Source organism: Thunnus thynnus, chromosome 16, assembly GCF_963924715.1.
Source record: "Thunnus thynnus chromosome 16, fThuThy2.1, whole genome shotgun sequence".
NCBI classification, from domain to species: Eukaryota; Metazoa; Chordata; class Actinopteri; order Scombriformes; family Scombridae; genus Thunnus; species Thunnus thynnus.
This window is the reverse complement of record NC_089532.1, coordinates 19,522,014-19,546,478: the sequence shown is the minus strand read 5'-3', so window position 1 is coordinate 19,546,478 and position 24,465 is coordinate 19,522,014. Positions and strand designations below refer to the sequence as shown.

General features: G+C 41.9%; 2 protein-coding genes across 4 annotated transcripts; both read right to left on the bottom strand.

Annotated features, from left to right (window-relative positions):
* Positions 1 to 321: 321 nt before the first annotated feature.
* On the bottom strand, positions 322 to 4,369 carry LOC137200319 (5'-3' exonuclease PLD4). Its single transcript, XM_067615034.1, has 11 exons — positions 4,231 to 4,369; positions 3,998 to 4,071; positions 3,740 to 3,900; positions 2,495 to 2,678; positions 2,245 to 2,365; positions 2,021 to 2,148; positions 1,730 to 1,930; positions 1,419 to 1,558; positions 1,150 to 1,315; positions 964 to 1,060; positions 322 to 836 (listed from the first exon to the last, which is right to left on the bottom strand). The coding sequence occupies exons 2-11, from the start codon at positions 4,046 to 4,048 to the stop codon at positions 631 to 633; spliced, it is 1,455 nt and encodes a 484-aa protein (XP_067471135.1). The 5' UTR covers positions 4,049 to 4,071; positions 4,231 to 4,369; the 3' UTR covers positions 322 to 630.
* A 76-nt stretch (positions 4,370 to 4,445) lies between these two features.
* Positions 4,446 to 23,984, bottom strand: cep170ba (centrosomal protein 170Ba). 3 transcript variants are annotated; one of them, XM_067615031.1, is made up of 19 exons: positions 23,740 to 23,984; positions 22,847 to 22,984; positions 21,074 to 21,163; positions 20,079 to 20,157; positions 19,392 to 19,450; positions 18,247 to 18,403; positions 14,770 to 14,898; positions 13,512 to 14,006; positions 12,496 to 13,421; positions 12,137 to 12,295; positions 11,552 to 11,690; positions 9,777 to 11,432; positions 8,698 to 8,944; positions 8,035 to 8,167; positions 7,645 to 7,779; positions 7,478 to 7,566; positions 6,885 to 6,978; positions 6,745 to 6,796; positions 4,446 to 6,631 (listed from the first exon to the last, which is right to left on the bottom strand). In XM_067615031.1, the coding sequence occupies exons 2-19, from the start codon at positions 22,949 to 22,951 to the stop codon at positions 6,408 to 6,410; spliced, it is 4,968 nt and encodes a 1,655-aa protein (XP_067471132.1). In that variant the 5' UTR covers positions 22,952 to 22,984; positions 23,740 to 23,984; the 3' UTR covers positions 4,446 to 6,407. The 3 variants fall into 3 exon arrangements, with proteins under 3 accessions (XP_067471132.1, XP_067471133.1, XP_067471134.1); XM_067615032.1 differs by having other exon boundaries at positions 12,176 to 12,295; positions 23,740 to 23,983; XM_067615033.1 differs by lacking the exon at positions 12,137 to 12,295 and having other exon boundaries at positions 23,740 to 23,983.
* Positions 23,985 to 24,465: the final 481 nt, after the last annotated feature.

Sequence of the window (24,465 nt, the reverse complement as noted above, 5' to 3'; positions counted from 1 at the left end):
TAAATAAAAAAATAACATTAATTACACACATTTCTTTTTGCTTATTTTATCAAACTGAACTGACATGTCTGTAACAACACATGTCCTGTTTGATGAACACAGTGGAGTCTGGCACTTTCTGATTAATGTTATCTACAGTACTGTAAAGTGTAGCCAAAGCCACAGTCACAGTCATATCCATAACCACATATCATGCTGGTCAGAGGATTGTAACAGCTGTTGTAGCTCTCTGCCTTTCTCCTTTTTACTTTTAGTTTGTTACAGTGAATTAGTGACTGAGTCTTTGGTTTGTTTGCAAAAAATGTCACAAATGCTTCCATATACCTAATAATTATAAAACATGTTTAATAATCATACATCCAGACAATCAGCTTAACACTGTCAGTGATAAAACAATAAAGCAAAGTACAAGTGCATTACATTGGGTAGTCAGACAACTGAGGATGACACAGCTGGTGTGATGTTTTTGCCCTTTTGATACCACAGTTTCATTCATAAAGAACTTCATCCTCACTTCCAGTTATTTAGTAGTAAAACCTTGGCTTAATCAACAAAAAATCCATATCAATTTCTGATTTTCACATATGGATAATATAATAACCTCAATTATGGTTTAACTATATTTACATTCTATCGTCTTGATAGTGAACAGTCTGGGTTGTCACCCAGGTCATCAAGGTGCACTGCAAACTCAGAGTGCCAGTCCCGGTCAAACACCGCCCTGAGCTGGCTCTGTAGGGCCTCGGTCTTCCAAACAGGGTGTGGAGCACGCTGGGAAATCACCAGACCGACTCCAGCTGTAGTCAGAAAGTAGTCCCCAGACCAGTTGGAGGTACCTGCGTAACAATCAATCAATCATTAACTGATTCACATGCAACAAAGGGCCCTCTAGATACTTAGATGTTACCTACTTGCAACAATAAATATGCATAAATACTAATCCTGATGTAATCTGTTACTCACCAATGTAGGCTTCTTTATCAGTCACCATGTATTTATTGTGGTTGACTCGGCTATATGGAATATCAGACTGGTTTCCCACAGGCACTATGTACAATTTCTGTAAAGAGAATGATACATGAACACAAAAAAATGACAAATCATTGGGGGGAAGATGTTTGTTTCCATCTATTTAATTTTGTGTCTTACTATTTGAATGTTGATATGCTGCTGAGGGCTGTCCATCGAGGCCAAGGACTGAAGGAAGGGCAGCATTGCTGGATCAGAGTCCCGGCCACAGCTGATAAGCATCCGGATCTTCACCCTCCTCTCGAATGCAGCTGTCCTGATGGCATCGTCGATGATCGGCCAGTATCTGTTCGATCAAAAGTTATCCAGAGTGAGAAAAATAAAGCAAAAAGAGGTGCATATATGTAGCTTGATGGAAACAAATGCTTTCTTTTGTGGGTCAGGTTCACCTCTGAGGCTTTTCAAAGCGTGTGGTGGGGAAATATTCCATGACGGCTACATCAACAAAGTGTTGAGACTCTGAGATGATGGAGAGAATTGCCTCCAGGTCCTGAGTCCTCGATTGAGGACAGAATGATGGTGGAGAACCCTTGTATAAAACACAAATATGGAATAACACCATCAAAAACAAACATATTTCACATATAACGCCTGATTTTTCAAAGATAGTCCTGACTGTGAGTGTATAACACTCACTGGTCTATAAATAGAGACAATAGCCTGTAAAAAGGGAACTGAGACTGAAACTTAAGGAACTCACTGCGAGGTAGAGTCTGCTGGAGACATTATCAGCTTTCACCAGCAGGGGGTGATCTTTGTTGATGGCAGTGTCGTACTCTGGAGGCCAGGGCTGTGGCAGGGAACTATTGGACTTTCCCATCACCCAGTAAGACTGAAAGATCTTATGCAGGTCCGTTGCCAGACTGGAGCAGTTGTAGATGACCACTCCCAGTTCTTTCACCTGCACAGTCAAATGTGAACGTTCAGATTGTGAGGTCAGTGTTTTCAAGTTCAAAACATGCACTTACACTTGTAGATTTTATGGTGTTACCTGTGTGAGAGCCCTCCAGTCCATGTTGGGGCTGCCAATAAACACATGTTTTCTGTCAACGATCCAGAACTTGCTGTGAAGGACACCCTTTGCCAGGCGCCCAAAGTCCACCGCCCTCACCTGAACTCCTGCAGAAAACCAGAAAGAGAAACTAGAGTGTCACTGCTAATGAAAACACAAGAAAGTGAATGTAGAGAATGAGAACAAGAGAGTCTGTTCCAAACCTTTCTGTTTTAAGATCTCTAAATCGGTGGAGTTTGTTCTCACGGTGGGAACACTGATAACCACTCGGACAGAGACGTTCCTGGAGGGCAATGTTTCAAGTTGCTCCAAGATATCCCTTCCCTGCCAAGAGTAGACTAAGAGTATTATAGAGCTTTTCATCAACACAACATATTTAACAAAGATTTGTTGGGGAGGTGCAGATGCTTAGGGGCAATATTATCAGGTGTCTTTCTCTTTTTAAAAACTTACAGGTATGTCAGAGGAAGAGTTAACGTTGATGTCTTCCCCAGTTAAAGTCCAGTAGAAAGAGGACACTTCCACTTGGTCCGTTGCCATGGAGATAAGGTCTTTCCAGACTTCTTCCAAAGGGATCCCAAGCGTTACATTGGCTTTATATTTCATATGTTGAGGAATGCTCTCCACGAGGGTCATACTATGGGATAAACAAAGACATCTGTTGAGTGACTTCTCTGGGAAATGAAACTCAGAACATAATGATGTAATTTTGAGAAACAATTTGGACAATTCAGAAAAAGCTGAATCATTCAGTCAATAGAGGAAGATGGGACTACTGTGTGGTTTCCTATTTCACTTCAAAATGATTGGTTAATAAGAGTACAATCTTGACCACGATGCATTTATTAAACTGATCATGTATAGTTGAAAAGGAAAAACCAGTAGCTTATTATCATATTTGACTGCATTCAGAATAAAACTTTTTAATATTTTAATAAAGGTTGTATGACAGACATGATATATATATATATATATATATATATATAAATAATCAAATACAACAGGTTTGTTTAAACATAAAAATTTTCATGACCATGACCCATATCCATAATCAGTTGAGTCTCAAATTCCTGCAGTTGACAAAGTAACATAATGTTTAACTGTAAATCAAACATATCACAGTCACATGTCACAGTTGATCAGGCACACCAATAGTAGCTGCTGGGTATGAGACATTAAGAAGGATTAAACAGGAAATGTAGGCCCACATGCACTTTAAATATTGTTACACACGTTGTCTTTTACTGATCTGAAGCCAACTTATTGGCAACTTAAGTAATGCTTTGTTTATTTATTTATACTAGATTTTGTTTATTTTTTATTTAACCATTATAATTAACATTAACATAACATTTAATCGGGAAAGTCTCTTCAAGATAACAGCAGCAATAACAGTTACAGACAAACAAGACACAGATAACACAAGCTTCGCTGCAAAATCTGAATTAAACAGGAATGCGATTATAAAATCATGAATACAATTTCTGAACATGACAGTAATAACAATTACAACCACACAAAAGACTAAATCCCAGAAACAACCTACATGGCACCTAAAGACAATCCAAGAGCAGCCAGAAGAAAGAGCCCCCAGTTTCTATGTGTTGCCTTTGAATCTGTACCATTAATTGTGTAGAAAGGAATAACAATAAGCTACTAATAAACTCATCTATCCATATGTCAGAAACTGATTAATACCTGCACTGGTCTGTAGTGAAATTGTCCCCACCAGCGTCGCCGGGGAGTGTTTCATGATCTTTGGGGGCCGGTGGTCTCTTCAGCACAGCGATGGCAAGCAGGATCCCCAGGACCGTCAGACAGCCCAAAACCACAGCTAATGTCACACAGCTGGTCGACCTCTAACAACAACCAAGTTGGATATAAAAACAAGTCCCAAGAGTAAGAGAACGCACAAAACAGCGTGAATAGTGTAGTGTATGTTTGATGAAGTCCTACCCCTTTGTTTGAGACATAACTGTCAGGAAGGCTTCTATACGTAGAGGTCATGTTCCCTTTCGAGCACTGCTCGCCTATTAAAAGTTAAAAAGCAGGAAATAATTCCTTTGGACAGTAAATAGAGAGCTTGAGATCTGTTCTGGCAGCTTAGAATAACAGAACTTATCATTTTGAAATTTAAATGTTTTAAAGTAAGTTTAGTTTTCAAAGTATTGAAAGCAAAAGCAACTCACCCGAAGCAGACACTCGTCCACTAGAGAGAGCTCAAAACAAGCGTGCTTCCCCTCCAGCTTTCACCCAAAACTGAACTGAAGTGATATTTCTGTTGTTGAATAGATCACAGTGCAGTTCCTCTTTTTAGTTTCATTTCAGGTTTTGGGACATACAATTACTTTAGAGACAATATTGTAGTTAGTGAGTACAGGATATGACAAAAATTCAAACAAAACAGCTTTGCAAATCAAATTTATTTGAAAAAACAAAACATGAAATCATCACCTAACAAATTACACACACAACCAAACAAAGACCAACTAACAAGACAGCAAGATGACAATATAACTTGACATGAAAGAAGTGAAACTGAAATTGAATATTAAAAATGGGACACAAATTTGACACACTAGAGTTAAATTTAATCTGTCTGACTTTCTGTAGCTTTGACTTAGATGGAGTGAAGCAAAAAAAAAAAAAAAAGGGAAATACTATCCCCATAGAAGACGAATAGCAGCAACACTTCGAGCAACAGGGACAAACATTCAATTTTTGCTTGTAAACAACCACTGTGCTTGGCTGCGTGAGACATTATCCCACACAGCTCTGTGGCACTTAGAGGAACTTCCCGATTACAATCAGATGTACAACCTGGCCTGGGAAGAAGGGGGAAAAAAAAAAAACTTGCTGGTCCACTGCTTCAGCCTAAACAGCATCAAATGTTTACAATCTTTCACAGGAGAGTAAAGGCTTTCAGATTGCAGCATATAAGGGTTTAGGGGATAATGTACTACATTAGTGCAAAAGATTGAGAGGTAATCTGTAGGACATATAGATTATCTTTAGATATTTACATACTGACATCAAGATTTACAAATTTCACACCTCAATGATAAATTTACATGACTTCTCCTGTCATGTGAGGACCCATCAGAAGTGACCTCATGACTCGAGAGGAAATATCAACGCTTACACAGTGCTGATAGCTCTTAGTGTATAACAACAATCACATGGATAGTTAAGGTGTGGTGTGATGTGCTCAGTAGCAAAACACTGTGTCACTGCTGAACACAGATAAAGGAGTCTCATTCCTGTCAGTCGTTTTATGATTGTCTTTAGCCAAACCTCAGAGAACAAACAAAGAAAAAAAATAAGTTTAAGCCATTTGTGTTTGACACAAATAAAAACACAAAAGTAGAGGGGTCAGGAGGAATTGACTGAAAAACTCACTAGTAGTAGTGTTTTATAGCCACTTGCATTTCTGGTTGCCAGGTGACTGAACTATGGACTGAGCCCCTGCTTCTACTCAGACCGCACATTCCTGAGGGATTTTCACCTCCAGCTGGACAAAATAGATGGTGTCAATGTAATGAGAGGAACGGAACTGAACAAAGTCGCTACACTGAGAAATGTTACCAGAATAAATACACACAATTGTGAATACAACATTACTTGGTCTGGCACTTCAGTCTCCCAAATCTCTCCCTAAGTCATCTTGTCTCAATTACAAAATACCACAGCGCCTCAAGAAAGACCCCTAATAAATACTTTTTACATTCTTTGCTAAATCTGGTGTACAATGAAGAAAGTGGCAAACATGAAAACAAACAAAAAAAAGGAAATGCAACAGGGTTACTGAGAATACACAGTACACCAACAACTGCAAGCTGTTACTGCAGTTCCTTCTACTTAGAACAAATATCTATTTATGACTCATATGTTTTCAGAAATGTAGTTTATCACTGAACACAGACATGTTTATAAGATTTCCCTGAGTTGATTATGCTCAGGCTGGTTTTCCATTAAACCAATTAATTTCATTAAGCTTTTCAAAATCAGAAATGTTGGTCATATCATTGGCAAATAACGAGGTTGATGTCGAACACACGGAGAATCAAGTATAGTTCTGAGGTCTGTTAGATGTGAAATAGATTTATTAAAGTATTATGGTTCTCCCACCTCATATGAGGGCCTCACAATGAGTATATTTTAAGGGCTTCAAGTGCAGGTTTGCCTTTGTATTACACCGCTGAGTACAGTGTAGGTGTGTAGTGCTCATAGTGCAGCAGTGTGTTTGGATGCGAAGGAGTCGTTTCACTTCCCCCCCTCCTCAGTTTCACTTTCTGCATAATGGTCCAGCAGCTGCGTTTGTAGCAGAAGTTCAGGACTGGTAGAACCTGTGTGTTTGTCTCAGACCTCAAACCAGATATCCCTCTCTGAGATCATCTGGTGTCACAGCTGCTCTCCTGACACTCTCGCCGGGCCTCTGGCCGCCACCTCGTTTAGAGGCGGAGTGGATTGTTCGCCAGTCTCGCGAGGACGGTGTTCTAGAGGGCCGAACTCCGGACGAGGAAGAGACAGCAGACGCTGAGGCCTTGGTCTCCTCAGGCTGCCCACTGGGCTCCACGACTGTGTTAATGACTAGAAAGAAAAAGAAAATGTAGTTGTTAGCTGATTTTTTGTAGTAGTAAAGTATTATGAAGATGATAAACATTTATCACGTGTACTGTCTGTAATTGGTCGGAGTGACTTACCTTCAAGTTGTCTCTGAACTCTCCTGAGTTCTTTCAAAATAGATGTGATTTCCTGAAATACAGATGTCTGACTTAGCTCAAACACACAACATTTATTGGAATATATTTAGCTTGAAAATGTACGAAAAGTCATCACCAACCTTGTTGGAGGTTTTGACAACTGGGACGTCATTGTCAGAATTAACTTTGGACTCAATTTCTTCCCAAACATCCATCCTGTCTTGGAACAGTACCCTGCACACACAATGCCAAATGCAGTTCTTAGACTTACAGTGGTCCTTAAAGGGGAAATTCACATTTTTGTGTCCAAAACATTGTTGCTTTAGCCTGGAAAGCAGAGTGCAAGAACCTCTTGGAACATTTTAATTGTGGTGACTTTCTAAAACTAAATCCAATCAAGTTATGTGATGATGTATATTTTTCTTCTTTGACATCCTGTTATTTTTTAATTAAATAAAGGTGGGAAACATAATCTTAGAACAGAAACTTTCAGGCCCCAATGTTTATTCTGCATCTAATCTACTCAAAAGATTGAATCTCTCTCCTCTCAGACCCACACAGACTATAACGCTGTGTGTTGACTCCCTCAGTTACACTAATTTATAAAGATTATTGGCTCTGCAGTCTGGCTGTCAGAAAAGATCAATAAAGTTTTTCATCAAATCCTGACTAAACATGTGAAGGAAGGATGTTTACATAAGTGTGTGTGAGGTCTGTTTTCTAAACATCTTACTTAATTTTCCCAGCAAGTTGCTCAGTGTTCTCTCTGATGGCCATGATGATCTGAGACACTGGATTCAGCATCAGATTGTCCACAATGACCTGAAGGAAAAATAAAACACTTAATGACGATCTCCGAGTGCTAGAATCAGAGGTTTTAAACCTAAGGTTGTGTCAGACCTCTTCTCTGTTCCGAGCTCGATGCCTGGAGGTCTGTTCATGGTCACTCGAGTTCTGGTCAGTGTCCATTGCTGATGCAGAACTTGGTGGGACTCTCTGGTAGTTTAATCCAGCCTCTGGAATACGTTGAACCAGCTGCAACACAATTAGACTTCAGAAATTAGTCTTCTATACTGACCTCTACATGACTGCACCAGATCTGGGAGGGCAAGTAGTAGTAATGTACTAAATAAGAACTTGCAACAACAGCACTGGGAGATACTTCCTTTCTCAACAAAAAAGTGTGGTTCATGTTAAGAAGGACAAAAAAAAATAATCATCAGATATAGATTTGGTGCTTCTGTGTTGTAGATTAAGCAGCGACGGACCTCAGAATAATGTTTGATGTACCTGTTCATGAGCGGTCACTGTGGAGACAGGTGTGCTGCTCTCTGCTGCAGAGTTCTGTGGGTCACCATCACCTGCCACATCATGGATCTCTCTGGCTAAGATAGCTAGGTCTTTAGCCAGGTCTTGACTCAACCTACCACAGAGGAAACACATGTTATAAGTGATGGCCAAAAAAAAAAAAAAAAGAAAAGTCAAACCCTGCTTTCTTTAGACATTTACACAGATGTTCCATGACAGTAACAGAATAAAAAGACCAAAAAGTTCCAAGAGAGGTTGCAGCTTCTGTCACTCAGATAATCAACGCTTTAAAAGTATTCTAACGTCATGTCACCACACACACACCCACACACAACAATTCCAGTAATGCTGATGTCTTCTTTGGCAAGAAGTTATAAGCACTTTAATCAGAGCTTGCTGGTTTTTACTTTGCTGCTGCAGTAATATGTGATGATTCTGCCCATCCAATATTCAAGTAATAAACTTAATGGCAGTAAGTCTGTCATGGCAATTTGACTGTTCAATTTTGACACACATGAGTCCTTAATGGGAAAATGCTAATAATGCTAGTCAAATAAATGCTAATGGCTGCATGAAAGTTTAAGTGAGGCTCTAGTGAACACACTGATGTAACCGTCTGTAATCTAAATATGTCTCTTGTCTTACCGTGCAATCTCAGCACTGTGGGAGGACCAATTGTGGAAGGCGTCTCCCTCATGGTTCTCGTCCTCAGAGTCTCTGCTGCGGGGTTTTGGACGGAGCGCAACCACCGGCTGGGGCCGAGGATGACTGCGTGGGCTATGGGAAGCTGAGGAAGGTTGGGAGCGTTTGTGTTTAGGAGTGCTCTGGTTTGAGTCGTACTCCTCGTCTGAGGTAGAGGTATAGTCAGAGCCTTTCTGTCGTCTCCTGGAGCCTTGGCAGCGTGAATTGGTTTGAGTCACAGAGGATGAGGATAGAGAAGTGAGGAAAACAGGAGAGACAGAGATACCATCAAAGTACACCGCCAAGAAAAAGACCAGTTTTTCCACATGTAGTCACAACGATCCCCACAACAAGAGACAGAAAAGATGCTGTGGAAGCGCTCATTTCTACAGCAGAATTTTACACATCAAAATGGCTCAAGTATTCTTAACTTCTTTGTTGTATTTTTTCATATAAATTTTTCTTTTTTAAAAACTCAAAATGAGCATGTTAACTTCCACAGCACAGTAGCTGAGTACCAGACAAGAACCATATTTACAACAATGAAATGCACCATGAAGCACATTATGCCAAGTACAGGGCTTATATTGTAATCATCATGGCCACAATATCCTCATATAGCATGATCGAAAATAAAGGTGAGACTGTATATTGCTATACGCTGTATGAGAACACTGTGCAGATGAACAAAAATCTAATTTGTTTGAAAGTATAGTAGTATGAATGTAGGTGTTATTGGGTTAGAGTTAGTAAAAACACTGAGTCAGTTCCCTTCCCATATAAAACTTAAACGAAAAAAATCTGCTAGAGTACAGAACTTAAGTGTAATTTGTTGAGAAATACAATAGAGGCCTATGAATGTATCAAACCAATTCACCACTGTGATTGATTGACAGACCTTGTAACGCTTCAATCCAGGTATGAAGTCATTTCTTTTCTAGGAAACCGGTTTGACTAAGACACGAGTAAATGGTTACAGCAGTCTGAATATTTTACACTCAGTGAAACAGGTATGTGTGTGTGTGTGTGTCTGCATTACTCACTTGCTGTGCTACTGGCATATTTGGCACTGCTGGAACGTCCGCGAGTAATTGGTGTCTTGCTGAGTGCTGCTTTCTGCGGTCTTTCTGCAGGTTTCGGCCCCGGAGCAGAGGCCCTGCGAACCGAGCTGCTGCCAGACTCTGCGCTGCGGTTGGAGAATCCTGTGCTCTTGCCTGTCCACTGTGAGGTGGAAGAGGCCTCAGTGTCACTGGGTGTGTTGAACGAGCTTGTCCGCTTACGAGGCATCGCCAGCATATCCAACCTGGAGAGTTTCTTGGGTTCCTGGGGTTGCTTAGCTGGAATGTTGTCTGCCTCCTGTGACAGCCTGTCTGTCTCAGTGCCCTCGTTGTCTGAAGCCTCGCCAAGGCGTGCCCGTCGAAGCATGGACGCCCTGGTGGGTCTTGGGGCAGACAAGCTGTTGGCACGACTTAAGGCCTGGGATCCTCTGGAGCTCTTAGCGTCCTCCTTTTGAAGGGGCACAGTGTATTTCTTGCGGGTTTGGCGGGTGTTTGACTCTTGATCAGAGTAAGGTACACTGGAGCTCTGAGGGTCGTCACTTAGGTCTGTGGAGCCACGTTTCCCAATACTACGTCTAAGTCCAACTGGTCTCCTCACAGACTCAGTTTTATTATTGCTGTCTGTTCCCTGAGAGCGCCGCTTTTCTGACAGGCGCTCAGAAGTAGAGGACTGGTGATTTGACTCCTGGCTAGCTATACTGGCTGAAGACTTCTCCCTGTGGAAGCCACTATTAGAGGGTTTTTTAGTCAGTGTGTTTGGCCTGGTCTTATTGCTATGCTGGCTGACTGTGCTGGAGGTATCGACATCAGACTCCCCAGAGAGAGAGTCCATCATAGGAGACGGAGTGGTTTCTGATTGTCCTGCTTGGAGTTTGGCCTCCAGAGCAGCCAAAACATCCTCTGTTTGTTTGAGGTAAGATTGAGTGTCCTGACTGCAGGATCCCTGGAATAATTCGGGGTCTGGGTCTCTTTGAGGAGGTTCGCTGGAGATGTTGGGCAATTTGGCATTGCTTGGCCGCTCCTTGGTGAAGCTCTCTTGTCTGATTAATGGTGATACTGTACCTTCTTTTAAGTCGGGGCTCTGTGTCCCCTGGCCCAGGGCAGGAGCTGACATGCTGGGCTTGACTTTCCCAGAGTCCTGGTTACCTCTCTGTTTGGTCAGAGTGGCCGTTGAGAAGGTTTTGGTTGGATGTTTTCTCTCAGTCTTAGGAGTGTTCGGTTTTGAGCCTCCACGTTCTGGTCGGGACACAGGCTCCTCTGACCCGATGTAGAATGATGTAGACTTGGCCGGGAGTTTGGGCTTGTCCTCATTTTTCTTCTCTTCTGTGTCTGACAGCGTTCTCCTCTGTTCTATAATGGAACCATCATCTGATTTACTGGCATCACTCAGACTGTCAGGCTCTACGTCATCCTGCACTGATAACTTATGACTGCCTTCCTGAGACCTTGGGGCGACCAAGCTATTTTCTCCTACATCAAAGGTTGAATGTGGGTCATAATGAACATGAATGCTGGGAGCTGGAATGTCATTCTTCTCCCCCAGCGGTACCTGGGGCAGGATGCGGCGAGCTCTTGAGCCTTCAGAGTCGCCGCTGTCATGACTTCTGCTGAGCGTTGCCTTGTGGATGATTGTACCTCGTGCTGAAATGAAACAGTTTTAATGCATATTAACCACACATACTGAAACGGAATATCATTCATATTCATCAGGGCATCTCATTATCATTTCAAATAGACTCATGTCTCGTCAGGTGGCTTACCCCCTCCTGACAGCTCCATCTGGGAAGGGGTGTCAAAGAGGCCAGACGAAGGGCCAGATTCCGTGTAGCTGTCTGCCAAGCTGGCCCAGCAAGACATCCACTTAGGAGCCCCCTGTAACACTGCACCTGCTCGCTGAACCTGCATGAGAAAACATAGAACTTATTCAGTATCCATAAAAAAGATAACAGATTATTGAAGAAAGTATAGTTGATAATTATATGATTCCCTTAGTAGGAAACACATTTAATATGATGAACAGAAGAAGATACATAGGTAAGTATGTAGTACAAGTTCCACAAAAACATGGATTTTGTTTTTTCTTTACATTTGGTTAGAGGAAAAACCAAAAAAATGAAGAACCCAGAATCTGTGAGATGAGGCAAATCTAGAAATCAAAAGAGAGATACACCAAAAAAGAGAGGAAACACCAAGAAGGCAAATCAAGACAGCAATGCAAGCTGATTTACCCATTTAAATGTTTATAGCTTACTGACCCAACACATCCATTAATCGCCTTAAGAACTGATGTAAAAATGATTGATTATTCAATCAATTTATTGATCCCATCCTGTAGGAAGGTTTACCTTTACCAGACTCTGTCCCTGTTCTGGAGTTGGCCTCACCTCCCCACAGCTACTCTGCCTATGCTGCTCCCTGCCCTGACCAATAACAGGCCTAAATGTTGCTGATGTTTCTGCTTCAGTCTGGTTGGTTCGCTCTGGGCTCTCAAGAACACCAAACACCTGTCAGGAATAAAGCATTGCAAGTGGATAAGTGCAGGAATGGAGTGATTGGGACCGCCAATTTCCATGGCTCATTCTGAAAGGGACTTTGTCCCAAGAGATAGATGAAACTGATGAATTGCAAAACCAACATGTTCTGATTGTGTCACAGTAACGATTCACAAAGAAAAAGAGAACATTACATGTAGAAAGAAACTTGCCTGATCGATCTTGTTCCGTGCCTCTTCTAGCTCTTTATCTTGGATATCAGCTTCAATGGTGTAGGTTCCTGCGTCACTCAGACTGTCTTCCTCTTCGTTTCTGGGGCCACCATGGGGACTCTTGACTTCTGCACTCTGAGATGCCATTGGCATCATGGGAGCCTTGAGGGGAACAGGCTGGTGGATAGGGGAGGATGTCTGTGGCTGATAGGGAGCATTAGATGGAGGAGGGCTAGGTGATGCTACCTTTGTCCCTGTTTGGGCTTTTGTTGGGGGACTAGATGTATTTTTCTCCCAGCTGGCAGTAGAGGCCTGCTTTGCTTGTTTGAGCAATTCGGCAGTAAATTCCTGGCCAAGTTTGGATCTCCGTCCCACGCTGCTAAAAGGCCTAACAGAAACAGAGGATGAAGAGCGAGAGGAAAAGTTTGTGCTGATCCGGTCCTCTGTCTTCTCCCTTCTTAGAGAGCCAGCTCTTTGGGGACCTGTGGAAGCAGAGCCCTTTAGGGGGACAGTGTATCGTTGGGTTGGGGGAGTGGCGGAGGCTGGACACGGGACATGTCTCTCCCCATTTGGGCTCGAGGTTTTCCTTGCCTTCTCCAGCTGGACCCTGGGGCCTGATGGCTCAGGTGGGGTTGTGTTACCAGTGAAGGACTGGGAACGCTTCTTTCTTGAGTTATCATCAAAGAACTCAATGACAAAGGCTTGTTGAGGATCAGCCTTGCCAAGACTGGAAAGGGACTGAGACTCTGTAGGAGAATAGGACAAAGGCTCCTCAGAGTCAGGGGAGGTGAAGCGTTGTGGCGGGGAGGCTCTCAGGGGTTGTGGAGACACCTTGGACCCAATCTGAGGTTCTGACTGCAGAATATCTTTTCCATTGGTTGCAGGATCCCCTGAATCACTGTGCGTGCCATCCTCACCATGGTTTACTGATGATGGAAGGACAACAAGTTAGCTTGAGAGTTGGCAAATTATTGCTATTAAAGCCAGTCTTGGTAAACATAAACAGAAGGACTCACCCTTGGTAGTCTTTAGAAGTGACGGGTCACTGTTGGTGCTATACATGTCTTCAGCCTTTGACCTCCTCCTTATCATGCTAGCATTGCTTTGGACCAGCCAATCAGCAACTTTGCTTTCTGCTGACATCACCTCAGTGGGTGTGGTAACAACATCTGTGGAAGGCAGCTTGCGCTGCTGGCGGAAAGAGAACTTGGTCACGTGGTCCTTGATCTTCATTCTGCCTGGCATGCAGTCATCAAATTCAATGGTGAAGGAGGCATGGCTTTGGACCACGGGAGGTGTGGGGGTAGAGGGGACAGACTCAGAGGGATCTGTAGTGTCCTTAGTTGGAACCTCATGAACCTGCAACTCCTGTTTCTTGGGAGATCGCTGCTGGAGCTCCTTTGTTGGGATCTCAAAGTAGCTGGGCTCTCTGCGGTAGGAGAAGATGGACTTGGCCTGACTGTCAGACAGAGAACCGTTGACCTCATATCTGGATACATCTTTAGCAGGCTCTGTTAGCAATAAAGAATGATGAGATTACAGCAAATCATTACAGCAAACATCAGTGATGGTTAAACATACTGTAATCTACGACTACAGACAGAATACTAATCTGATATTAATTATAGAAGCATATGTATGTGATATGCTATTTTGTTTCAAGTTCTTAAAACTCAAACTTCAGAAGTAAAGAAATTGATTGAGATGATTGGAATGTCACAGTTACATAATCCCTGAAATTGGGAGCCACAAATAACATGAAGATTCCAGCTGTAAGGCTGAGAAAACAAATCAGTCACTTGCTCTTTGGGTGCCAGTTGGATGTGGCCAAATATTACTTTAGGAGCTCAGAGTCCAGTGGAGGGAAGCTGTGCTGGAATAATCTGTTTCAGCCTGGGCAACATGAGGCAAACAATCACCCTTCCTCCCCCCTCCAGCAGCTTAGAGGGTCATAATCCATCACGAGGCAGACAGGGACTGCCCACTGGCCTGGCATGGTATGATCTGGCTAACAGTCCACAACTGGCAGCCAGAGACCTGCCTTGGGCTTTACACCATCCATCTCTCAATGACCCACAAAGGGCATCAGATAGCAATGGCATAGAAAAGCATGTCATTTCAAATTATGATCCAATTCACACATGTGGGAATATCCAATCAATTAGAGTACAAATAACTGTTTTGCTTTAAAGATATAAACGCTAATAAATTAAGCCATAATTAAATCAGTGGCTTGTATATATATTCATAAAAATATAAGACACATTCTCTGACCTGGGGACTCCCGTTCTGGCGATTTTCCACCTCTGATCTGCTTTTTGTTGGCTGGGTCCTCATCCTCCCCCCACCAGGACGGTTGGCCGTACAGAGGAGTAGGCTTGGATATCGGAGAATCTGTGGCAGCTAAAAGACAAACGCACAAACACAGGCACAAACACAGACATACACACACCATTAGCCACATGGCTACATTCAGGCACAGGGAGTAAAGGTAAAAGACAAAGAACTGAAGTTTTTCAGTCTCTTGTATTAATGAGGTTACATGTTTGTGTTTGTCACGTGATAAAACAATGTTGTGTCTGGGTTTAGTCTTGCAACAACAAAATGTTGCACAATATTGGAGCTCAGAAGGAAATAGTGTTACACTACCCGCAGCCTTTGGTTTTTTAGAATTCCAACATTTTGCCATTACATGAAGAGAGTAGGGCCATGATGTGATACCAACTGTATCACGCAAACCACCAAAACATAATCCTTTTCATGTGAGTGGGGACGAAACTAATCCTAATCTTCAAAGGAAAACAAAAAAAACAATACATGATATAGGATAACCACTACTACTATGGCAACGCTTCTTGCAGATAATGATTATTATTGCTTGCATACTAACCTACGTATTTACTCTATAAAAGTGAAATCAGTGGAATGAGGGGTTATTGCTCTCATGCCATAGCTGAACTGGTGTTAAGCCGCTAGCTTGCCAGTCCACACATGCCAGCCAGCCTATATGGCATTAATCAGATAATCTAGATACTGGTTGTCATCCTGATAGATAGGCTAAACAAGTGCTCTGGGGTTTAATATGGAGGCTACACAATTCCAAGCATCAGAAGCACTTCACCGCTGTTGCCTTGGACACACACAATAAGGCATCAACACAGTGACGAGGGAAACAGAAGGGCATGTTACCAATTCCTTTCCCCTTGAACAATCCTCCACTTTTAGCTAAAGAAAACATGGTTGAGTGTCACAACTCAAGTGAACTGAGCAAAGTGCTGAGCTATGTTAGGTTTATTATTTTAAAACAAGGAGCAAAGACAACTGAAAGCACACGAGAGCAAGGAAAAATGATGTAAAAACAGAGACTGTTGGTAACTGCAGTACTAACTGCAGTTGGTGGTTTGTCAGCTTTAATTTCTTATTCGTCCTGAATATGTTGTCTAATAGAAAGTTACAATTCCCAAATAAACACTAGTGTCAACCTTTTATACAGTCTATGGTGCCAACCCAGTTAAACAACCTTCCAATGTACTTTTTCAAGGTTTTTTAGTTAATGTTTTACATTGGCTTAACATGGAAACAAAGTAAGTCACTCAATGGGTAATGAGTTAAAAAAGATTAAGCATTAAGACATTTTAAATCTTGTAGTACTCATGTACTGTATCAAGGAACTGTGAACTATCCCTTTTATGCTACTATAGTGAATACTGAGTAGCCAAAGTCTTGTCAGAGTAAAGTAGAACTGACTGAGTCACACACTGTACAAGTGAAGTGTCCTGCCCTGCAGACAGCTGGAGAATTGGACACACTCCACATCCTGTACAGCTGCAGGGGAAAACAGGCAAGAGCAGACAGAGAAGATATTCACAGCTCTCTTAGCACTCAAGCAAGAGACAGAATTGTATAAAAGTTGAGTAGTTAAAAGAAAACACAAACAAAAATCAATATGAAACATCCAATCCATGGTAGACAAAACAAGAAAACACGTTACATCAAGGCCTCCAGTCAAACAAATTCAGCCAAAGAGAAACCATTTGCATGAAGTCAACAGAGATATGCATACACAGGCTGGTTGTGTAGCAAAGTGCAGGACATTTCCTTTCTCACTATGAAGAAAATAGCAATAGACTTTTCGACATGTTCCCTTGAATAAACAAACTAAAAGAGAACAAAGATTGTTGTTGTGAGGGACGGAGTGTATCTTAAGTTATCTGCAAGAATAATCTGACACACTGTAAAAGTGTGAAACAAGTGCAGCTTTATTTTTATAACACTATGAATTATGGCTGAACAAGTCATCGGAATTTTATGGAAATTGCAATATGACCCGCTGCAATTTATCAAATTGCAGGAGCTGCGAAATGTGTGTCAAAATACCATTTTAAATTAAATATTGTCATGTCTTGGCCTACACATCATATTCTACAGACATAAGAAAACATCTTTGTTTGGTACAGATCCTGCAAAAATCACACCATTATCATTTTAATAAGTTCTTCAGTGAAAATGAGAATAATGATGTAAAAATGATCATTCCCTGTACTATCACAAATCATATCGCAATTGCAATATCAGTCAAAGTAGATATTTTTAGATACTTTTTCCAAAATCATTCAGCCCTACTATGAAATACTGTCCTTATCTTCTTGAGACTAGTTTAGTTATCTCATTGGTGAACTGGGTCACAACAACACAGGGCAAGGCTGCTGTCACACTGCAGTCAGTAACTGCACGTCCCCTAGTAAACCTGGTTTGGGTGAATATGTTCAGCGAGGAGTTTGCAGTCACAGGTTTACAGGATCTCTGTGGTTAGCTTATAGCTGCAGGAGATACAGCCACACTCCCGTCCTAGCAGGAGCCGTCTTACTAACATACGGCTTACTAAATGTTCTGCAGTTCAATGACACATTTGTAAGGCACTTTGAGGGATATGAGCCCGGTGCTGGAAAAGTCCTATTTTAAGCACTAGTTGTAGTTTTCCCTCAAAGCTCACAGGGGCGATTATGGCGCAGAAAGCACGAGAATTGCTAAATCAACAACAGCTGGAATGGGTTTTGTCAGTGTGAATGAACTTCATTCACACAGCGCTTCTCTTGAACTAACAATTCTCTGACTGTTCTACTGATGACTACTGTAAATCAGGATTTGCCTAGTGCAGCTCAGGGCAGAGAGGGCATGAGAGCCACTGAGAATATTAGCAGCAACAAATCCAAAAGGTACCAACTTGGCACCGAAAACTTAAACACCTTTCTTCTTCTTCACGTGTTGAACTATCATGGGTGTGTTTGGCAGCACCCCACTTCTTGTCAGCAGGCAGGCATGGCTGACAGAGATAAGACTGCTTGTCCTTCACTTTCCACCGCTTAAGTCATCTGGCAAGCCTTTACTCATGTACACTCGTTCTCCCAACTCCTGGATGTCAAGTTCTATTTCTTTACATACACCATGGGATTGTAGCTTCAGCCTCTCAGCTCACAGGGCAACCTAATCTCACACCAGGGAAGCTCTTAATAAAAGAAGCCAAAGCAGCCTTATCAGGGGATCTACAGCCAAAGTCAGGCAGCACATGTGGAAAGCCAAAAGACTTCCTCTTCCTCATGTGTGTGTGTGAACATGGTATTCAAATCCACTTAAGTTCAAACAATTCTTCTCAGGCAGCAAGAACAATTAACCTACTTCTGTTGTCATAAAACCTGCTGCCTTCCTGGTAATATCGGCTATGATGGAGTATGTGTGGACTGAGTTGTTTACCTGTTAGTGATTGGGCTCTTCGCTCAGCCCTGTCCGGTAGCTTGACATTTGAGACAGCATCTTTGCTCTTCTCTGAGCTCTGGAGCTGCTGTGCTTCCTTCACCTTGGCCTCCAGGGCTTTTATACTAAGCTGTAACTGGCTGGTGTACTTCTCATGCTGCACACAGAGACAGGAGGGAAACAGGATTAGATAAACCGTCTGCCAACAATCAGTACAGATGTAACTGTCCTCACACATATACAATGTAAGGAAGAACATCCTCCGGGGACTTCTCCTCAGCGTTAGCTCCTGTTTCTTATTGTTAACTATGGATACGCTTTACAAAATGGATTCATTTACCAGTTTCAACAGGTAGAAATGAATGTTAACACTTAATTACAATTTGCATCTTTTTACATTAAAATAACAGATCGACAGGTAATTATACATTATCAGTGTATACCTTGTCTACATGGAATGGGCTTTTAAACACTACGTGACCTTTTGTAGTGCCTACCATTTCCTCTAAGTGTAGCTGGCAGTTAGCTACTTAGCAAAGGACAAAGGCAAAGCATTATAAAAGATCACCAAAGGTATTATAAATAGGCAGCAAACAAGGCCTGTTCCAACTCTTAATCAGTTATCAAATTTGTTTCAAGGCAAAGAGCTGATGAGTAATAACTGTTGGCACAGGAACCAACTGAGTGAGAGGAGGGTGTGATTAACAAAACACTTGATGCTTTAAGTTGAAAGGTTGCACAAAGTTATTGCAGATTTTAGTGGTGAAATGATTAGTCAATTATTTGTCGACAGACTGAATATTATTCAATCAACTCACTGTTTAAATAATCAGTAAAACACCAAACATTTCCTTGTTACAGCTTCTTACGTGCACTTTCCTTTCTGTTGGTTTCATTGTAAATTGAAAGAACTAGAGTAAGATTAAGGATATTATGATGGACTCCAATAATTTAACAGAAATAAGGATCTGTAATAGGACTTTGTAATAATTTCTGATGAATTGTGGGATAAGTGATCATTTATAAAAAATTATTAACACATTCAGTGATGATGAAAACAACACTGTACAGGTACTGTCAAGCACTTCTCCCAAAAGCCTTTTCAGCACTGCTAGCCTTAAATAGGCCTACAAGGTATTACTTACTTTAAGAGCTTCTTCTGGGACTTTGTGTTGACTCTTCTCCAGGATATATACATGAGCATGTGCAGGAGAAGTTAAAGTACAAACACACACAAAACAATATGATTGATATATATATATAAATAAATAAAAAATAAGTAACTTCGATTCATGTCTAGTTTCCACCTTGCCTCCTGAGGAGGTCAAAAGTACCTTCTTCTACTTTTTGCAAGAAAGAGGGAAACAGATAAGCAGTAAGGTCCTGTTGCAATTCAAACAAGCTCATATCTTCAGCGACCCACTCCTTGAAACGTGTAACATCACATGCCACATGCTGTGTGTTCAGCTCTGCTAACAAACATTCCTTAATGCCTCTGCACTCTAAACAGCTTTCCCACCCTGTTATCTAAACTAAATTTCACCATTCATGGGTTTTCTGCTCTGGGGGTCAAAGCGTCCACAGTTGACCATAATCTGAAACCCCTGACTGAAAAACCACAGGGGATTAACATGCCGATGGAGCCAAAGACCACAGAGGGAAAAGAATATGTAAAATATTTGTGACTGAGCAGCTGCCTACTGCTAGCTTTCACTGTGGGTTGCTAATCACCGACTTAAACTGAATAGCAGAAAGTATGTGCTGCATGAATTACACACATCCAATGACAAATCGGATGCAACTAAAACATATCAGCAATATAAAAAGGATATCATAACCGAAGCGAATGACATCTGAGAGCTTGAGGGTGATGTACGTCTGGTCTGGGATTCTGAGGTCATTCACAAAAGTCTGCAAAACAGAGAAAAATAACATGAAAGCTCACATTTTCACTAGTTATCAATGAAGTAAAGGTGTTGACTCACAGGTGACAGGCTCTCTAATTCCTTGTGGCATGTATCCAGATACCGTAAGGTGCTTTGCAGCTGGCCCTTTTTTTGGCCCATTGAAAGTTAATCCACCAGCACATTAAAACTCTGATGAGATTATGTCGTTATGCAATGGCTGTCTCGACTTTTGTAGAATGCTTAACGGCCAGGTGGATGTGTAGAGAGAAACAGACAAATAAATACACACAAATTCACATGCAACAGTACTTAAGCTGTTGATCCATTCATTTATCTTCTGCATAAACTAACAACCGGTGAGACAGAGGTTTCAGAGTTTATCTTCAGATCACTAAATGTGAAGAAAGACCAGCTGACAGTGCGCAGAGGAGAGAATGGGAGAGCAGGCCTTCTTCAAGCCAGAATAAATGTAGATAATTAGGGGGGGAAACTCAGCCATGTTGAATTTCTGTTACAGGTCTTCGCACTGTTCTGCTCTGATTAGTTTGGCTCCTGTCATAAAGGCTAAAAGAAACCGAGAACAATGAACGGTTTCTCCCACTGCTCGACTCTGGATTTTATTGGGATAATGGTGCAATGAAGTGGCAACAGAGCGGTGAAGGGAGAGGGGGGGGGGGGGGGGGGGGCTACAGAGTGAGAGAGGGAGAATAGGAGGAAAAAAAGGGGATTCTGGCCAACAGGAAAATCCAGTCTCCTGATTACCTCTGTTCTACCAACCGTCTCTGGCACACAGAGACGTATTTTGTACGGGGGGAATTGTTGTGGACTTGAGGCTGGAGCCTTCAGGGAGCCCAGCGGCTGGCTCCTTTATCACTCCGGGCCCAGGGAGGTTGTCTGACTCTAGAGATGGACTCACTCACCCCATTCAAACTGCCAAGGTCCTTCACCATGTGCTCATCTGTGTTTGGGTCGTAGTTGATCACAGCGTGCTGTTTGTCCACACTTCGAGACTGAAAAGTAAAGAGAAAGTAAAGAAAAGGTTGACATCATTCCTACAGTATGATTCTAATTTAGCAGCAGTCTTTTGTTCAGGGGTTGAGAGTCGATACAAACTCTTCAAAAAGTTCCTCCTCATAATAGTTTGTCCTTATCTTCTGCTGCTCTTGTGTACATGGTCAACCTGCCATTAACCAGGGGGGAAATGTGCTTACTTCTAAATATGCTTTCATCAATTAGGTACAAAGTGAGTGATTGATTCAGTCTGACTCACTCTCCCTTCTCTCTGCTCATTAACCACTCTGAGCCTTATTGTCACAAAAATCACAAAGGTTTTGAGGATGACTGCCAAACTCATTTACAAAATTACCACCATCCCTCAACAGTCCATTTATAGGGATGTAATAAACTCTTACACACCAGCCACAAGCTGAAATAAACAGTGTTCAGAGGCTGTGTGTACGGCCTGTGCCTGTGTTGTCCTATCCACTCAGTGCACTTTCAAATAACTTCTTGTAAACACTGCACCGCCTGAAATGGTGTGTTAATCAATCAGTCTACCTGTTTGATTAGGTTAACTGTGCAGCAGCACTAACAACTGTACATTCCTGACTCAACAACTCCTGGCTGTTTGACAACAATTTGCTTTACTTTGCCCCCCTTATCAAAGAGAAAACGTTAGCTCTGGCGCTAGGAAACAATAAATACACAACTGAACAAGAGACAAAACACAGACACTAATAATGTAGAAGACATACAGTCTAATTACTGGTCACGGAGAAACAGACATTCATCAGGGACCAGTTGTCATGGAAAGTCCAAACATTCAAGTCAAGGCCCTCAGCAATGCTATTTTATGACTTCACTACACTCAATCTCTGCTTTTCAAGCCAAGCAGGATTGTCACAGACAGAGTTACAGACATTCGACTGTAGTAAGGAAGGGAGGGAGGGAGGGGGGGGGGAATGCACTGAGCTATAAACAAAAAAAAAACAACAAAAGATTAAAGGGTTAAAGACAGTTTGTGGCAGAAACTGATTGTGTGCTAAGTAAGGAAACAGTTCTGAACACATAAGCAGAGCAACAGAAAGTCTGCATCATCTCAGACTGGGAGAAGCTGAGGTTTTTCCAGGATCCGGCGACGCCTAAATGTGGACACGAGCAACTTTTCAATCTGACCAACCTCTGTGGTTGGCAGGGCTTTTCTGAGCATAACATACTGACTGAGGGAAGTATAAACAACTTCTTCTGAGGCAACATTCCTCTTTCACTGCTCTAAATACAGAGAGAAGAAAATGGGAGGGAGAATATTATACAAAAACCACAAAGAAATTGTGTTTTTTTTTTTCTTTTTAAACAGACACAGCATGGAAAAAACAACCCAGCGTTGTAAGTCACTGTTTGAAAGGCTATCTTTGGAAACTTGAAGGCGCTGTCACCAGGTTACGCACACAAAGCGTCGATAGGAACCTCCCGCTGCTGTTTCACATACTTATGTGACGTGCTGTCCTGTCAGACATCAGTGAGGGGTCATAAAACTCCTGAGCATTTTTGACAGATTATAGTGAACAGCAGTCAGGATTCACATGAGACACTCTGCTGGTGTTTGCTGTGTCAACACACACTTCTTCTCTTCAGTGTCATCAAGTGAGCAAGCGCACACACACTTTTAAAAAAGTACCACGCCTCACACACACCTGCAGCATTAACTCGCAATCGTCCCGGCCGACAAAGATCATCTCCCGTGGCAACCGGTGGCGTGTGCCAGAGCTGCTGACCAGAAACCATGATGTCACACTCATGTTGGGGCCACGAGTCAGGAACTTCTTTGCATCCTGAGAGGACGATAATAATAACAAAAAAGAAGAAGAGGAAAAGAAAAAAAAACATTTAAAAAGGAAAAATTGACCAGGATGACATTTCACTCACAGTAAAGGAAAGTTGAGGTGGCATTCAAGAGGCATGATAATAATTCAACACCTGTGTTGCTGAACAATGCCGGGTGTCTCTCTTCTAAAAACATGCTTCAATATACAGATTACTGAGGGGAAGTTACCATCTCACCTGAGCTACACCTGTTTATTCAACCATTTCTTGTCTGGCTGTTTAACTCCTGAAATAATGCAATGAAATAACCTCTCTGAGCATATTTTGAGTGCTGGTGAGTCAGCCAGGTTAGGGTCAGACAGGTTTCCTGTACATGTATTTATAGCATATTCAAACAATGCAGGCGATTAAATGAGGAATACACTTGGATAGGAATGTAGACTTTTTTATTAATAATGTCTGTATAATTAAGCATGCTGGGTAACCTGTTGCAATGTGGCGCTTTGGAGTAACGTTAGCTAACAACACTTCCTGTAACACTGAATAACTTAACACTGTTGCCATAGGAATATTAGCCAGATATCGCTTATTATATCTTAAATTAAAACATATTTATTTTCTCGTAATAGCAGCACAAGTATTGTTTTAAATTAATCAGGAGACTGCGGTGACAGTGAGGTTGTTTAGCTAACGTTAGTGAGCCTCCGGCTAGACTGAAACAAGCTTTTTCCAATGATTTGCTCCCACCAAGGACGTACGTTACCTTTAATGCCTTCTCCGTCTTACTCCTAAGTGAAGCCAGTGTTTAACCCCTGAGAGCTGCTGAAATTCGACGACCGACAAGTTTCTGAACGCAACAAGGGCAGCAGGTAACACTGGACAGGTAAATGTCGAGCACACCCTCTTCTTCCTCGGGGAATGTCAGCCGGGCGAAACTCTCCAACGCCTCTTCTCCCGACACGATGACGTAGCTGACGAGTCCCATCAAAACGCATTACGAGCTCGAGCTGAGAGGTGCCGCGGAAGGAAGAGCTCTCACTCTGTTTGTTTTCCGGATAAAGAAAGCCTCTCATGGTGAGCAGCACGCCCTCTAGTTGAATTTTAACAACAATATTTCGCTTTTTATAAAGTAATATCTTTGTACATTTATTTAAACCTATTCGTCACCGTACAGTTAAGAGTTAACCGCTAAGAACATGCTGAATGTATGTGGATTTTTAATTAAAATTGGTGTTACGTTTGGGCATTTAAAATGTATAATTATTATCCTATTTAATTTAATTTAATCAGCAAGGGGCTTGTGTTGTCATATGATAGACTTTATTGGCTATAAGGAGATACAGGCTACTGTCAACCACTATCAAACCATCTGCCATTGACAAACTCTGACAACTTTCTGTTTACACTCACACACACACAAAATACAATTGTACTACCTCAACAGCTGTATGGTCAATCACTGGATCACCTGATCCTCTTGCACTACTGC